Source organism: Poecilia mexicana, unplaced genomic scaffold (assembly GCF_051168715.1).
Source record: "Poecilia mexicana isolate PSO_F unplaced genomic scaffold, ASM5116871v1 scaffold_2, whole genome shotgun sequence".
Taxonomy (NCBI): Eukaryota; Metazoa; Chordata; class Actinopteri; order Cyprinodontiformes; family Poeciliidae; genus Poecilia; species Poecilia mexicana.
In genome coordinates, this window is record NW_028263371.1 from 18,832,411 (window position 1) to 18,850,027 (window position 17,617).

General features: G+C 38.5%; 2 protein-coding genes across 3 annotated transcripts; one reads left to right on the forward strand and one right to left on the reverse strand.

Moving 5' to 3' along the window:
- Nucleotides 1-638: 638 nt before the first annotated feature.
- LOC106930966 (trace amine-associated receptor 13c-like) lies at nt 639-2,414 on the reverse strand. 2 transcript variants are annotated; one of them, XM_088003941.1, is made up of 2 exons: nt 2,355-2,414; nt 639-2,134 (listed from the first exon to the last, which is right to left on the reverse strand). In XM_088003941.1, the coding sequence occupies exons 1-2, from the start codon at nt 2,409-2,411 to the stop codon at nt 1,322-1,324; spliced, it is 870 nt and encodes a 289-aa protein (XP_087860067.1). In that variant the 5' UTR covers nt 2,412-2,414; the 3' UTR covers nt 639-1,321. The 2 variants fall into 2 exon arrangements, with proteins under 2 accessions (XP_087860067.1, XP_014864330.2); XM_015008844.2 differs by having other exon boundaries at nt 639-2,138; nt 2,248-2,414.
- A 3,905-nt stretch (nt 2,415-6,319) lies between these two features.
- LOC106930964 (trace amine-associated receptor 13c-like) lies at nt 6,320-7,493 on the forward strand. Its single transcript, XM_015008842.2, has 2 exons — nt 6,320-6,492; nt 6,671-7,493. Exons 1-2 carry the CDS (start codon nt 6,320-6,322, stop codon nt 7,491-7,493), a joined length of 996 nt encoding a protein of 331 aa, XP_014864328.2.
- The last annotated feature ends 10,124 nt before the right edge of the window (nt 7,494-17,617 follow it).

Below are 17,617 nucleotides of genomic sequence, written 5' to 3' on the forward strand. Positions count from 1 at the left end.
TTAAACTGTCACTACGTCATTACAGTTTGTCAAAAATATTGAGCTCTTTTGTCTTCTCCTACTGCTAACCAGAAACAACCAATCAGAGCCAGGAGGAGGGTCTTAGCGATGTCAATCATCCTCCATGTGGCGCTGTTCAGCCCCACCTCTCCTTACTTTCTCTGTACTATGCTGCAACTAGCACAGTCTGTCATGAATGCTAAGGCTACTTAGCATAGCCACCAATTACAAGGAAGAAAAGTTGTTTCTCTGCCTTAAACACACTGAGCAGCAAGCACATGAGGTTGATTGACAGCGCCAAAACCTTCCTCTGGCTCTAATTGGTTGTTTTTGGTCAGGAGCGATGCATTTCCTCTTTCTAGCTAATGCAGGAAGTGGACGAGATTCTTCTTTTCACAGATTATTTGTCTCATATTATACTGTTACGACATGGTAACAGTTTTAACAAATATGTAAAAAAAAATCCACATATTTTTAATAAAAGTTACATAAAGCCGACACATCTTTAATCTTCCATGGTGAGAAAACTTGTTTTGTTTTCTCTACTATGAGACAATGTGTTAATGATTTCAAATCTCCAAAAATAAAAAATATAGGATCTCACTTGATCACAACCCCCCAGAGTCTCAGATTTTACATTAAAACCATCAGTTCAGAAAGTACAAATGTTCCCTTTGTAGAGTCATGATAAACTTAGACCACTCCATCAATTATTCATTTCTTTATTAAGAAATGCTAAAGTATTTTGTCACTGGAAAATTCAAAAATAATTACAGGTCAATACAAACATGGCTGATGAACATCTCAACCCAAACTTAAAGGAGCATTTTGTAAACACAAATGTGTGCGTGCCTATACTTATGTATGCAATGTTTCTGTATATGAATATTCAATAGTAGATGTTGGGAGACAGAGACAGACAAGAATGGACAGCGTGCACACACACACACACACACACACACACACACACACACACACACACACACACACACACACACACACACACGGGTGGAGATAAGCAGAACATCCTGCAGCTGTTGGCTTCATTGCCTCTTTGAACTTATCTACATCTATAAAATGCTATAAATTACCTTATAATGATGTTCTTCTAAAATGCAGAAAGAATACTTTCTACTTATTTACCATTAACACAGATTCACTGCGTGGAGTTTTAAGTTCATTTGTAAAAAAAAAAAAAAAAAGGAGAAGGTTTATGATAAATCATTCACAATAATCTGTTATATGTTTGTCATTTACTTAATTGTGTGCAAAATTGCATATGGTGACCAAGAATAACTCAGTCAGGCTGCTCCTCGTGTTATCAAAGTATGTTGGCACCAGAAGAGCCGGACCTTAGCACTTCAAGTGTAAATATAATTCTCATAGCTTTTCTAAACCAGGGATAAAAGAAGGCATAAATCAGAGGGTTCAGACAGGAGTTAAAATAAAACAGACATAGAAGAAAGGTCATGGTAGAAGTGTTCAGTAGTGAACTTTTACCAATTAGTGTGACACAGTAATATGGGCAGATACAGAAAACAAATGCGACTACAACAACCCCGAGAATACCAGCTGCCTTTAGCTCAGATTTCTTCACATTTGTCTTCCTGGGATGTTTTTGTTTAACAGCAACAATATGAGAGCGCATGGCCTGAACCTGAGACAGAGCGACCACAAACACTCTTACATATAGCACCACTAAAACAGTAATGGAAATAATAAAGGTCAAAATAAGATCTGCGACATTTTCAACGAAGCCAATTTCAACCACACACTCTCCAGAGCATGAATTAAATTTTCCTGGCTGTTGAAAGTTATCCCTTAACAGAACCAGGATGTAGACCACAGAACAGATCCAGCACAGAGAAACACAAATTTGAACTCTTTTTGTGGTAACCTTGGTAGAATAGCGCAGAGGATCACAGATGGCCAAATAACGGTCAAGCGAAATGAGCACCATGGTGCCTACTGATGCAGAGGTTAAAACTCCACTGAATACATAGTAGAGAACACACAGGACGTCACCAAGAACCCAGCAGCCGTTTATAACCATGATCTGAAAAAACATGAAAAGGCCCACAAGAAAATCGGAGACGGCCAGGGAGAGCAGTAAGAAATTGGTGGGGGTATGGAGCTTCCTGGAAGAGGAACATCAACAAATTCATTATTATTATTATTATTGTTACAATGTTTTTACAATACTGCCCATTACAGAAAGCAGCCTGATGACCCACAGCGTAGAACTACCTGAAATGTGAAATAGAGATGATGACTAAAAGGTTAAGAGCAGTAGTAACCAGAGACATGAAGGACAATCCAAAGTAAATCAAAGTGTTTACTGAGTGAAGAGACACTTTCTTTTTACAGGAAGAGTTGAATGCTTCTGGAAAGCAGAGCTCAGATGCATCCATCGTCTGCAAATTAAAAGAAGAGCAACTGAGACTTCCTTTAAGACACTGCACTCTGGAAGCTGAGGCCCCGCCTTTGTTGTTATGTTGCTAAGGACATGAGGGGTTTATTGAACACCTCCATCTTTGGTGATAGACAGGTTCTCCAAACTGCATTGTTTTATTTTACACAGTTAGAAACAACGAATGCAAAACGATCGTCATTCGTCATCATCTTAAGACCAACATTAAATTAAGATTTAACGATGAAACCTACCACCAGTGTTTGCATAGACAAGCCAGACGTTACTGACAATGTAATATTGCCAGACAAAAAACTTCAACTTGCCAAGTTGTGTAACCATTGATCCAGGACTGTAAAGGAATCAGCCCACATTGGTTCTAGCTGGAGGGGCTCAGAGAGGCATTCTTCTCCTGGTTGAGAAGAGCCAGTTGAGGTGACTCGGACTGGTCAGGTTTCTTCCTGGACGGCCCCTTGGTGAGGTGTTCTGGGATGAGACCCAGAGGAAGACCCAGGTCATGTCTTTCAGCTGGGCTGAGAATGCCTTGGGATTCCCTCTGAAACAAATAATTGGGGAGAAGGAAGTCTGGACCTAGGCTTAGGCTAGGTCCAGACTTAGGCTCCCAACTTAGGCTGCTGCCCAGCGACCAAACCTCTGATAAGTGGATGGATAGATGGCTGGTTCCAGCAGCAGGAAGAGGAGGAGTTTCAAGAAGGAGACTTTGATGTCATGGGGACCTTACAAGACCATGACTAGGACAAACAGGAACTCTTTCCCCGCCATTGCTCATGAGGGCGATATTGGAGAGGACTTCTTTCAGAGATCTTCCCTGCCTTTCCTCTGAGGGAGAAGATGTGAAGACTGAAACTTTCTTTGAAACTAAGAAACAGTTTCATTAATGAAATGCTGAGGCACATTCCTTGTCTGCATGCTACACACACACACACGCGCACACACACACACATGGCTCATTGGCCATCTAAGTAAACTCATGGAGAGGATGGAAATATTACATTTTAGACACTTCAATACATCTTCACATATCTGGCACCAGAACCTCTGAACAGATGAACAGGTTGGCCTGTATCATGTACTCTATGAAGGATATTGTTTTGTATTAGTTGTAGATCAAAGTTTATAGTCATTTGTAAAGTTCTAGACGTCTCTGAGACCAAAGGTTTTGGTTAAAGTTGACTGACAAATCCGTATCCAGTTTCACAACATGAAAGGATATCAATCCCTCTGTTTTAGGTTGTTTTCTATAAATTTTAAACAATAATCTACGGTTAGAGAGGTTAGGATTAAGGAACTCTAATAAGAGCTCATCTTTAAGCTTGTTTAGCAATAAGAAAGAAAGAAAGAAAGAAAGAGACTGGTCAGAGATGGCATCCATTGGAGTGTTTCAAAATAAAATAAGAACCAAAACTTGAGCAAAAATATTTGGACTTTCCTCCAAATCATTCTGATTATCACCAACTTTTGCCACAATGTTCTGTTCTGTCCTCATGTATTCCAAGCTGTATCAGAAAGTTTAAAGCTGTGGCAGAAAGCAAAGTAGCTAAACAAACTTGTTATTATTGCATCATGTTTTTAATTCATTGCTTTGTTTCTCCTCCAGTTCCCACATCTGACTTCGCCGATGTCATCAGCTGACACTAAGGAAAACACGTGTGAACACTTCCCTCACTACAGACGTTCACAGTCAGTCACCCGACTAATGAGCTTCACACCTGAAGGTGTTGAGAGCCCAGTGGAGCTCGTAATGATACAATGTGTTTGTTTTCATGGTAGGAGTAAGAAGTTATTTTACACTGGAAAAAGCTAAACATCATTAAAAGTTTTCAGTATAATCTCTGTTGTCGTCATTGTCACAAACACGTCAACGTATGCATCAAAACCAAGTCGGATCAAATTATTACATTTGTTTAAACTCATTTTCAACTTCAATTTTCAGCTCTTTTTATGCCACGTAGAGGTAACAGCATTAAATAATGAGTGCAGAAATATTCATATTCAGATAAAAATCATAGTGGTATGGAATGGCATGGCAGCCTCGCTGAAGTCTGACTGACCAATGCAGCAGCTGGTACAATAGCTGTGTTTCCATTGACCACATAAATGCACAATATGACATTTCAAGATTAAATTTGATTAATAGAAATTCTGCAATTTTGAAAAAAAATTCTTGATTTTTGACCTAACGTTTTGGGACAGGGGTACGGTTTTTTTGGCCTCATCAAAATGGATTTATTTCGCAAACTGCAAAGGAAACTTTTTTTTTGCATCACACGAGTCACATGATCAACTACTGGATGTTGCCACTGGCACAAATCATGAATAAACTTATTAATGTGTAATTTTAATTGCACTTCTTATTTAATGGAAACATCTGTGTCTCACATCGGTGTCTCCAAACTGTGAGCCTCAGACTTCACACTAATCTATTCTGCAGGAAATAGAATATATGCATATTATTTAATGCCACGTTCCAGTCCACACTTCATGTCAGTAGCTGATGAAAATGCTCCTTTTGTTTTTTTACAACATCCACATTTTACCACCACTCTGCGGAAGCACCCCACGTCAAGCATGAAGGAAGAAAAACGCCCTGCAACCTTCAAAATAAGCTACTCCCAGAGTATTTATTTTATTTTCAGACAGTTTTGTTTCTGTTTGGAGGTTCATTTCTACTGTACTTGGAAAACTTTGAAGCAGTTGATGAACATATACTTAGAGGTTGGCTGTAAGATGTCTACTCTGTATTTTGTCACTGATTCTTTCTGGATTATGAAGCTCAACTTTCAAATTTATTACGCTTCACGAGTGACACATGTTAACACTTCTTTCCTCAGTCTCATGGTCATCAGACATTTACACACACGGTTTTTAAATTTGTTGCAAATATCAATCTGAAAACTGTAACACAGATATTTAATTAGTCTCCATCACAATAAAATATGGTCTCTATATTGACTAAGAGAATTAGTCAATACAGAATATACAATGTTCAGATTTTTATTTTGATTAATGTTTGTTATTTTCCTGCTGCTTCTTGATTATTTTTTACTTTTTGTGGGTCTTTCCCACCAAATCACAAATACATTGTAAATTTTGATTTTAATATGAAATAATTAAAGGGGCAGTAAATGCAGTAAATCCAGTCACAGTGCCATTACAATTCACAATAAAGTACAGTAATATATTAACTTCAGACGTTAAAAAAAATGATGTATATATTAAACACCACTTTAAAAAATTTTACTTCCTAATTGAACATCTTGAAATTAATTAATTTAATTTAACATCCCTACATTTCTCCTTCAGGAAGTCACCACAACATGGCTCCTTTATTAACCCTTTAACAAAATTTTTAGCAGCATTGCACTGAGAAGTAGCTCCTGTAATGAGCTCAGCAGATGAGCAGTTCCACCAGGTGTTTGCTAATTGCTGCTGGCTAGTCTGAAGGAGCTGAGAGGGGGCGTTGCAGGGAGAACTGTTCTATGAGGCAGAAGCTCAGAAAATGCAGTGCTAAGGAGGAGCTGTGCCTTGATAGAGGAGTTAGGTCCACAGATGCACAGTTGAATGGTTGCCAGGGGAGATTAAAGGATTTCTAAAACTTTCCAAAGCATCATGTGTAGCTTTAAAAGCATTGAGGTGAAACTCCAGGTATCTTTTTGATGAGAAGGTAACATCATAACATAATGCAAATCTCAAAGTCGATTTTACATAATACTGGCCCTTTAATATATTTGCACAGGATTGTAAAAAGCTCATGCTAGTCCTAACGAATTGTGTACAACACACAGAAAAAAACATGTTTCCCAGGCAATCCAGAAGGAGGGGTTTTAAGGTCCAGAGTTATAAGAGCTGGAGTCTGAGGCTTGCAGAGGTTAGCAGCTTTCCTGTCTAATGATGGAAACCCTGGAGGGAACAGAGCTGTGTGTTCCACAGCTAAACTCCTCCTGCAGGAAGCCAACACACTCTCGTTCCTCAGTGATGCTGATTTATGTTCTGCTTTCTTCCATCTCCCTCATCACTGTGGCCCTTAACCTTCTGGTCATCATTTCCATTTCCCATTTCAGGCACTTACACTGATCTAAAATTATTTGTTTGTATAAGAAACTGATTCAGTAATGGTGTGTTTCATGGTCTAACAATAAGTTTTGCTGTCGCTATTAATCTCTTTTTTTTTTCAAGCATACTGGGTGTGAGTCCTTGCTGGGTGGACGGATGTATCCTGAAGTTCTCCTCTCTCCACAGGCAGCTCCACACCCCCACCAACCTCCTCCTCCTCTCTCTGGCGGTGTCTGACCTCCTGGTGGGCCTCCTGCTGATGCCGGTTGAAATCATCTACATAGAAGCCTGCTGGTTTCTTGGGGACATCCTGTGCACTCTCTATTACATTATAGACTACATCATTACCTCTGCTTCTGTTGCGAATATGGTTCTCATTGCACTTGACCGGTACGTAGCTATCTGCGACCCCCTGCTTTACCCCACCAAGGTCACTAAGAGCACAGCGCAGGTCTGTGTGAGTCTGTGCTGGATCGGCTCAGTTTTTTACAGGCTTCTTCTTCTACACGATCATTTGGTAAAACCTGGAGCGTCCGTCTCCTGCTTCGGAGAGTGTGTGGTTGTCATTAGTAACGTTGCAGGGACAATTGACATGATTTTCACCTTCATCATGCCCATCACTGTCATCATATGTCTGTATTTCAAAGTGTTTGTCGTTGCTTTGTCCCAGGCTCGAATGCTGCGTTCCCAAATTACAGCTGCAGCAGCCAAACCTGGCCTTTTGGGTGTGAGGAGAAATGAGATGAAAGCGGCCAGAACGCTCGGTATTGTCGTAGTTGTGTTTCTGATTTGTTTCTGTCCGTACTTTTTTCCAGCCCTGGAAGGCACGGACACCCCGGTGAACGCTTCATCCGCAGCCTTTGAGATTTGGCTGGCACATTTCAACTCCTGCTTGAACCCTGTCATATATGCCTTCTTCTATCCTTGGTTCAGAAAATCTATTAAGCTCATTGTCTCTCTTCAGATACTAAAGCCTGGCTCCTCTGATATCAAAATAATGAAGCATTAAATGAAGTAGTGTTTTAACTGTGTACTCTTGATTATTAGTTTAAAAAAAACACACATTTTTATTTATGATGAAAAAGATTCAAGAGGGATTTCTTCTTCTGCTTTTGAGCGAAAAAATAATAAGTTAATAAAACAGCAATTAAACTTGTCTCCCTGTTTCAGCATATGCTTGGCTGTGCAATAGACTTTAGTTTTGACATCAGTCTGAATCCCGGCCTGGAGATTCAAACCCAGGAGTTTGCATATCCTCTCTGTGCTTGTGTGGGTTCTCTCCAGCTTCCTCCCTCAGTCCAAAACATGACTGTCAGGTCAATTGATCTCTCTAAATTCTCTTTAGGTGTGTGTGTGTGTGTGTCCCATTTTTTTGTATTATATTTGTATGTATTATATTGTATATTTCACCCTTTTCTTGTCTTCTACTGATTGGCTGCTGAACCAGTTGATAAAAGCAAATGTGAGGACAGATTTAATCACAGAATAATAGAAAACTATCATCGTCTTTTTATCTTTAATCTTTAATTAGTGGAGGAAGTGCAATCTTTGATCAGCCTCTTGGCTGTCAGCTTCTTCTCAGTGACATCGAGGTTTTCGTAACCCTGAATCTGCTCCACTGGTTCCCCTTTAATCTAATCAAAGTTCATTGAATCACTAATCTGGTAAAAACCAGCCACTCTGCACTACTCTTTGATTCATCCGGAGAGTCTGGACTGTGTTGAGGTTTGAAATTTTACCCAGCTGCTAACATTTGTCCGAGACATGCAATGCACCAGATCCACACTAAGAAGTTTACCGGAAGTTTCCTGGGCTGCAAACGTGTTATTGAGAAAATCTATTACCAAGCACTGTTAGATGAAATCACTCAACCAGGTTCATTCGCATATTGTGCACAATACAAAGAGCATATAAGACAATAAATTGTGAAACATTTTCGATTGAAAACTCTTTCAGGCAGAGACAACATGAGTTTTATACCAAGGATGAGGGAGAGACGTTCTGGTTCTCATGCAGCTAGCATTTAGCTAGCTAACTAGCATTTAGAATGAAGACAATATAACCAGCAAATATTACCTTACAACAATTTGTCCACCTCAAAAGAAAGAAGAGCCGAGCCAAATGAGGCGGCTGTTAATGTTAATTCAGTATTTGGAAGTGTGGCCAACATGGACTGAACTTCCTCCGCTGCCATTGCTAAAACTACAGGCAGACTATGATTCTCAAATAACACAGAAAATCAAGGTCATTGTTCAAACTTCTCCTTCTGTTCGCTGATTGGTCCAGTAGAAATTCTACCAGAGGAAATCCAGGTGAAGGGGAAGAAGCCCAGACTGAGCTGGAAGTGGAGTAGAGTTGGAAGCAGAACATTAAAACAATGACCAGGATATGAAATCACCTGAACAGATGATCTCTACATTGTAGTCCTCATCTCTATATGACGACACCATAGATCCACAGTGGAGCTGTCTACAAACTCCAGATGCTGATGTAAAATTCCAGTTCCAATAATCCACTGGTTTCCAGTATCTCTGACCCTTCTTCTCCAGTCTGCCACTCCAACAATTACTTCCTGCTACCAGTCTGACTTCATCGGACAGCGCTGGAAGAAACAACATTTACATGTTGGGTTACAAAAAGCAAAGACAGATTGATTTAGGATGTGTTGACAGGATCCTGCTGATCGTGTTTATTTGATCTTCTCTTAGAGGCAGAGCTATCATGGATGGTTCTGATCAAAGCTTCTTTATGTTGGAATGGCCTAGTTAAAGCCCAGACCTAAACGTTATTTAGGCTCTGTAGTAAGAACTGAAATTATTATTCACCTTTTCTATCCTTTTATATTTTATGTCTTTACTGAGACAAACCAAAGTTAAATTCATTGGTTTTACGTGAAAAGTTGTCAAATCCAACTGATTCTGATTGCAGAGTGATCATCATTATGTGCCTCAGCGGCCTGAGATGGGTTCCAGACATTCGCTTAACAACCGTCTTCCTCCAGAATGAGTCTGACCCTCCAGCAGTATGAACAAGACCCCATCTGAGCAGATCACTAAAAGACAATCTACAAAAAAACAGAAAAACTGAATGCATCAGTCTAAAATCAAACCTTAAATTCATAAACTCTCTGCCACCAAGTCACTAAACTGGTTCTGCTAAACTTAAGATCACTATCAGCAAGAGGAGTATTAGTTACTGACTTCATCACTGAGCAGAATATTGATGCTGTGTTCCTGACAGAAACATGGTTGGATATCAACCATGTTTCTGGTTGATAGAAACCAGAAACATGGTTTCTATCAACCATGTTTCTGTCAGGTGTCAATTGGTGCAATAATTGATTATCGCACCAATTGACACTGGTGCAATAATCTGCACCAATTCAATAATCTGTACTAATTGAATCAGCCCCTCCTAATTACAATTTTTAAGTGCGAATAGAAAACATAAAATCTGAGGAGGGGTTGCTACAATATATCAGGATTCATAAAAACTTTAAGAAAATTGATTTAGGTCATTTTAACTTGTAAATTCCTGGCAATTGAGGTAAAAGGCCATAAATGAGCTCTGATGCTAACTCTATACAAAATCCCATCATATGTGGAAAACAGGGGTCTCAAACTCAATTTACCCAGGGGATGCAGGAGGCGGAGTCTGGGTGAGGCTGGGCCGCATAAAGGATTCCACAAAAAACATTTTAAAAATATCCTCAAACGTCATCAACATTTAATTATTTATCCAATACACGAACTTCAGGCTTTGGCTTTGACAAAGACATGATGAGGGTGTGACAAAATTTAGTTTATTACACTTGGCGTCGCTCTTGTTCTACGTTTCACAGAAATCTTTAGCCAGCTAGCAAAGTCTCGACGCGTGACGTCAGTACCGCTTCTAGTTGTCACAACAGAGCGGCGGATGACGAGCAGATGAGCACTGATGTTGTCAGGCACGTGCAGAGGGCGGGGAGGTTAAAGAGGCTTGAGCATCTGCCCCTTTTGCTCTTTGCCCCCATGTGCCCTTTTGGTGCAATTTTTTATTTTTTATTTAATTTAATTTCCGAAGCCCTCTTCTGACACATAATAATATGTACTAAAATTATTATTATTATTATTATTATTATTATTATTATTATTATTATTATTATTATTATTATTATTATTATTATTATTATTGTTGTTGTTTTTGTACAACATAATAAGCCTTCCGGTCACCTTGTTACCTTTGACCTTTTGCCCGTGACGCATGACGCAGTTGCCTCTCGCGCAGTTAGATAAGGCGGCTAACTGGAGCTCAACGTAGCGAACGTTCCAGATTACAGATCAGTTTTTGGTGAATTAAAAAAAAAACGTTTTTGGTGAATAAAGTGGAGTAGACTTGCTGCTTGTCAGATGACGGAAAACGTTGAACGTATCGTTTCTGCTTCAGCGGTTTAAGCAGAGAGGTAATGAAATACAACAGACACTGACAGGCCTCTGCTTTTCTCTGAAGAACCACTGAGCGGGAGGAGACAGCCAGGTGAGGAAAAACTGTTCTTATCTATCGATTCAGTATTTTACCATACAGACATTAGGCTGCTGTTGTGCTATTAGCGAGCTGCTAGCTAGCGACTCTGCTAGCAAAGCAAGATAACTGAAAAGCGTCTTCCCTGTGTAGTTAATGATAGCAGTTATTCAGTATCGCTTATGAAATAGGGACACATCGCCCGTCCAAAACCGATCATCTCCATAATGGATAAATGTCTTATAACGTCCTTGGCTGCATTTATTCTAGCGTTAGGTAAATGTATCTTGAAGGAGAATAGAATAGAATTTAGAATTAAAAATAACTCGCCCTGAACTACCAAGATAGATATTATGCATGTAATATTCAATCAAACTGCTCCTGTCCATTAAAAGTGTGTCATTAATAAAGGGGATAAAACTCAATTCAGACATTAAGTAAGTTTAGAGTCTGGTTTGCAGAGTATGCAGCTAAATTTGTTTCACAATTATTCAATGAAAAAAAAAACTAACCTCAGTTAAGTAAATTGTTATCAAAACATTTGGAATTGTAATCATTTATTTTTTTAAACTAAAAGTTTTGTTTAAAAAAACTTTTTTAAAATTAACTCATTTTTGTCTCTTGAACTTAAAATGTTATTTGTAAAACATTAACTTTTATTTGCACACATCAGGGATGTTTAGGCCCTGCCCCCATGTGAGAATTGCAAGCAAAACTTTGAATCACAAACAAAAACTTTGAATAGCAAGAAAAGATTTGTGACATGTGCAAAAATGTTTTTTACTAATAATTTTTTTCACTTCACGAGACAAAAATTTGTGATTTTAATTTAAATAAGTGTTTTAAGCCAAACTTTTTTTTTGTTTAAAAAAAAATACAATTAAATGTTTTGATCACAATTTTATTTAATTGAGGTTAGTTTTTTTACAGAATAATTGTGAAACAAATTGAACCCCAAAGCAGAGGTCTCATTTTCTCTGAAATTAATATTATGTTGTGCAACGAACTGAAAAACATATTGGTTTAAACACAAGGGTAAATAATTGGTAGTGTGGTTTAGTATAGTGTTCTGATCATAATTCATTATATTTTGCTTTTTTCAATTCAAAGATGCCACATAAAGAAAGACGTCAGAAACAAAAATGAAAGAATCTGCTACAAGCAGCCAAAGGTGGTGGATTGTTGACCAACTGGGTCAGAACGAGGACTGTAGGTAAGAACATAGAAATAAAGGTTCTTACCATGATTAACATGCAGTTTTTGCTAGTGAACAATATATTTAATATTACAAAGCAGCTGTTATGTTTTTATTATGTTAAGATGTAATAACTCTACTTGTATATCTCACTGTGACAGCTGACCCTACTGTCACACAGACCTGAATGGTGATCTTTTTTTTTTGTTTATCCTTAACATTAGTTTAGATATTAATTAGTGAATTAGATTTTTATTTTTAAAAATAATTTTCATTAGTCTGACTTTTGAGATAACTATTTGCAGTGCAGACATTTAGTTAACTTCATTTGTCAGTTTTTTATATTTTTGTTAAATGCAATAAATTAATTTATTTGTTTTGAGTTACCAGTTTCCTTTGGAGCTGCTGCTGGAGGATCACAGAAGAGCTCCAGCTAATTGTCGTCCTTATATGGCTGGCAAACCTCCTCAGCAGGTCATTCCATCTGTTTGCCAGGGGACGAGGAAATTTGGTTTTCTTCAATTTAATTTGACCATTTCTTTAATGTTTCTTCTATTTGGTAGTTTCATTCTAATGTTTGTTTTGTTTAAAGATTTGGTATTGTATTGATTAGTATTTGTTTAAGTTTTTGTATGTTTAATTACCCGTTGTGTGTCAGCAGTGGTCTGATCAGCCACTGTTTAAGTTCCCCTCATGTCTTGTTTGTTAGGTCAGTTTTGTGCTTGAGTTCTTTGTGTTACCACCTGAGTTGTAGTTTGTTATGCTGACCTCAGTTTTTGGGCCCAATTCTTCATTGTTTAATTATTTTTTAACTTTTTTGTAATAATATTAAGATTATTTTTAGATTCCATTCATCGTCTCTCTGGCTGGTCAATGTAAGAACCCTCACACTCACCATCTGTAATTTATCATTGTTTATTGAGCTCCTGCCCATTTACTGGTCTCTGCACGACCCTGGATGTTGTTTAACCTGGGGGAAGCCGGGGCACCCGGAGTGAACCCACACTAACACAGAGAGACATTTCCCACTGTGCAGTCCTTCTTTTTAATATTATAATGTCCAATTAACAATAACAGCAGCTCTTTTTCCAGTTCCTGTTGTTTCCAATTCTACAGGAACCTTTCCTGTTACGTCTTCAGATTTTTCAGTGGCTGAAGATGAGTACTGACGTTGTTGAACGTGGGGGAAGCCGGAGCGCCCGGAGTGAACCCACACCTACACGGAGAGACATTTCCCACCGTGCAGTCCTTCTTTTTAATATTAAAATGTCCAATTCCCGTTCCCACCAATCAGCCACCCCCTTTTAAATCAAATTTACTAGAGATATAAGCTGATGTCTACTCTGGATGGACTTCAGATCTGTCTTTGAACTGGCGGAGACACGATGGTGTTAAAGTCTTTTTGATTCGCCTCCAGAAGAAATCTTTTTCTTGGGCCTCTCTTGTTCATAGTCATTGTTCTGCTCTGCTGACTCTTCAGCTGCTTGAAGTTCAGATTCCTGAGGTGGTGTTTGGATTACATCTTCCATTAATGTAACCTCTGTCTGTGGAGGTGATGGTCTCTGTTTTTCCCTTAGGTCATTCTACCCTTCTGTGGAAACTGTTTCTTTTCGATTGCTGCCTGTGGTTTACTGATAATTGTGTCATTTGAATGAATCTCATTTTTAATGTTAGCTGTTGGATCTCCAACTATTTCTGGTACTGAAATCTCTTGTTCACTATATGCTACAGAAACATTTTCTTGACTGAGGGTTTCCAAAGTAGAGGCAGCTTTCATTGCTGACTCTACTGTCCTGATCTGCAGATCTCTTGAACAGCTTGCTCTGCTGTTCCTGATGCTCATTTAGTTGGGTTTCAGAGGGCTGTTCTCTGAGCAATGGAAAGAGCTCAGTTTGGGTCGAAATTGTTTTATGATCCGGTTTTACATGACTGCTGGTTTCCATCACATCTCTCTCAGTTTGGGTCGAAATTGTTCGAAGGTCTGGTTTTACCTGACTGCTGGTTTCCAACACATTGATCTCAGTTTGGGTCGAAATTGTTTTATGATCCGGTTTTACCTGACTGCTGGTTTCCATCACATACATCTCAGTTTGGGTAGATATCATTCGACTGACCGTTTTTTCCTGATAACTGGTTGCCTGTACAGCCATGTCTGTTTGTACTGAATCAGATTGATGACGAACTGTTCTCCGCTCTGTGTGTTCTCTTATGTCTCTCTGAATTTGAAGAGAAAACACTGAATTGCTGCTTTGTCTTCTCTCTGAGACTCCATTCCTCATCGTATCTTTCTGATGTCTATGTTGAGCATTTAGTTTCTGATTTATACCAAACATCTCGTCGAGCTGTTTCATTAAATATTTCTGGACTCTCGTATACTCCAATTCAGACTCCTCAAATTTGGCAAGACATGTACACTTTTCTTTACTCGCTGTTTGATTATCAGGAACCTCAGTTAAATTTTCTCTTTGATTATTGTCCCTGGGCTTAGCCATAGATGGACATTTCTCCCTGTTTTTATCCAGAGTTTCCTGCGGTTTGAAGACAAAGTCCTTTTTGGTGACTGGCTGTGCTGTAGAAATCCCAGCGTTCTTGGAATAACTTTCCTTTTTCAAGGAAGCCGCCTCGTCACGTTCCTTTGCTGGCATTGAAACGTTTTGGGTTTTGATATTTTCAGGAAAAAAAACGTACATTTATGTGAGGCTCTGAGTTGGAGAGCATTTTCCAAAATGTCTTCATTCTGCTGCTGGGCAAACCTGCCTGATCACTTTGTTTTTCAGGCAGAGGACCGTTATTGTTGACATCGTTTTCAGTAAAAAATGTTAGATCAATACAAGCGTCTGACTCAGGGAAAGATTTCCAAAGCAGTGGCTTCTTCTTGATGCACTTTGTCTTTTGTCTTTGTTGTTCCCGTTTTCCTTCTGTGATTCTGTGATGGATTTGTTTTCGATGACCGGCTTTGTTGCAGAATTCACAGGTTCCTCTTTACAACGTTTCTTCTCCTTGGACTTACTCTCAGGTGGCTGTCTGTCCCCTTTTTGATCCACTGTCTCCAGTGGTTTGGTGATCGATTCATTTTCAGTCATGTTCCCAGCTGTGTCTCGTTTCTTTGATTCCATGTGATATGACATGTTGGATGCAGTCAACTGATGACTTTTAGAAATATTCAGAACAGTGACGTGCGTTCAGGGGAGGCACATTCTGTTCTCTGAAGGTGAATAAAACTTGGAAATTGGTTTAATGTCCTGGTTTTCTGTCAGTGAGCTGATTAGTTAATGCATTCATGGTGTTTTCTGAATGGAGTCTGTCTACCTTCTTTCTAATCTCCCATTGATACATGTTGTTGCATCCATTTTATTAAGAAAGTTATTTGGTTTATCAGCAACATGTTTAGTCTGACACATCTGTTTATTATTATTTTTTAAAATGTATGGAAACACCTTCCCCTTCAACAGCCAATAATGACTCACCGGGGCAAAAATCTAGTCTTGCCAGAAAGACTAAGCACTACTTCTAAAATGCTCTTTTTGTTCCACGTTATTTAATTTTTTCCTAAATATCCATCCATCCATTTTCTGCTGCTTATCTGGGGTCGGGTCGCGGGGGCAGCAGCTTCAGAAGGGAGGCCCAGACTTCCCTCTCCCCAGCCACTTCTTCCAGCTCCTCTGGGGGAATCCCAAGGCGAATTAGAAATAAAAATCTTACAATGGATGGAGATGAGCACTGATGTTCTCAGGCACGTGCAGAGGGCGGGGAGGTTAAAGGGGCTTGAGCACCTGCCCCTTTTGCTCCTTATCCCCAAGTGCCCTTTTGGTAAATTTTTTATTTATTTATTATTATTTCGTAAGCCCTCTGACACATAATTATTTTGTTTTTTGTTGTATTTTTTTAAGAAAAACAACATAATGAGCCCCTCCGGTCAGCTTGTTACCTTTGACCTTTTGCCCATGACGCAGTTGCCTCTCGCACAGTGAGATAAGGTGGCTAACTTCAGAGCTCAACATAGCGAACATTGCAGATTACAGGACAGTTTTTGGTGAATTTAAAAAAAATGTTTGTGGTGAATAAAGTGGAGCAGACTGGCTACACGAGTTTTAAAGTCCCATCACTGTCTCCCTGTAGCTCAATCAATAGACTTTAAAATGCTGTTGTTAGTTTATAAATCACTAAACGGGTTGGCGCCATACATTAAAGATCTCTTGTCGTACCAACCGTCTAGACCCCTCAGGTCTTCTGGTTCTGGTCTGCTCTGCATCCCCAGAACCAAATGAAGAGAAGCAGCATTCAGCTTCTATGCACCACAAATTTGGAACAAACTCCCAGAAAACTGTAAAACAGCTGAAACACTGGGTGCCTTTAAATCTCAACTTAAAAACCCCTGTTTTGAGTTGTTTATGGCTAAATTAAGTGGGATTTTAATGTTTTTATCTTTATTTTTCATCTCTTTATCTATTTTTTCTTATTTATTCATCTTCTTTACTGTTTATGACTCTGTGTTTAGTTTTTAAAGATGTAAAGCCCCCCAGGGAGGGCGCAGGTGCCATCCCCCCTTCTTGAAAGTGTCCCAATTGATGGCGTTTCAACTAAAGTCCTAATGGTAGAAAAGGGGTAGGGGCTTTAAAGTTTAATGTTTTTTATCTTTATTTTTTATTTATTTATTTATTTATCTTTCTTTATTTTATTTATTTATTTATTATACTTTCTCTTTTTACTGTTTATTCTATGTTACATGACTGTTTTGTTTTTAATAATGTAAAGCACTTTGAAATGCCTTGCTACTGAAATGTGCTGTACAAATAAAATTTGATTGATACATGTTAGATAACGGAAACGTTGAACGTTGTGTCATTTCTGCTTCAGCAGGGAGTAGCGGTTTAAGCAGAGAGGTGTTTATTCTAGAGGCATTTATTCAACCGTTAGGTAAATGTATCTTGAAGGAGAATAGCACTTAAATAAAAGTCCAACAAGGATATTCATTTAGAATTAAAAATAACTCACTCTGAACTATCATGACAGATATAATGCATGTAATATTCAATCAAGCTGCTCCTGTCCAATAAAAGTGTGTCATTAATAAAGGGGATAATGAAATGAAATTAACTGTATACTCTGGTTCACAGAGTATGCAGCTAAATTTGTTTCACAATTATTCAATGGAAAAAAAACCCCAAAAAAAACTAACCGTTAAGTAAATTGTTATCAAAACATTTGGAATTGTAATGATTTATTTTTTGAAACTAAAAGTTTTGTTTAAAAAAACTTCTTTTTAAATTAAATATCTCATTTTTTGTCTCAGGAACACACGTCAGGAATCTTTTGTTGCGATATTTAGGCCCTGCCCCCCATGTGAGAATCGCAAGCAAAACTTTGAATCACAAACAAAAACTTTGAATAGCAAGAAAAGATTTGTGACATGTGCAAAAAAAGTTTTTTACTAATAA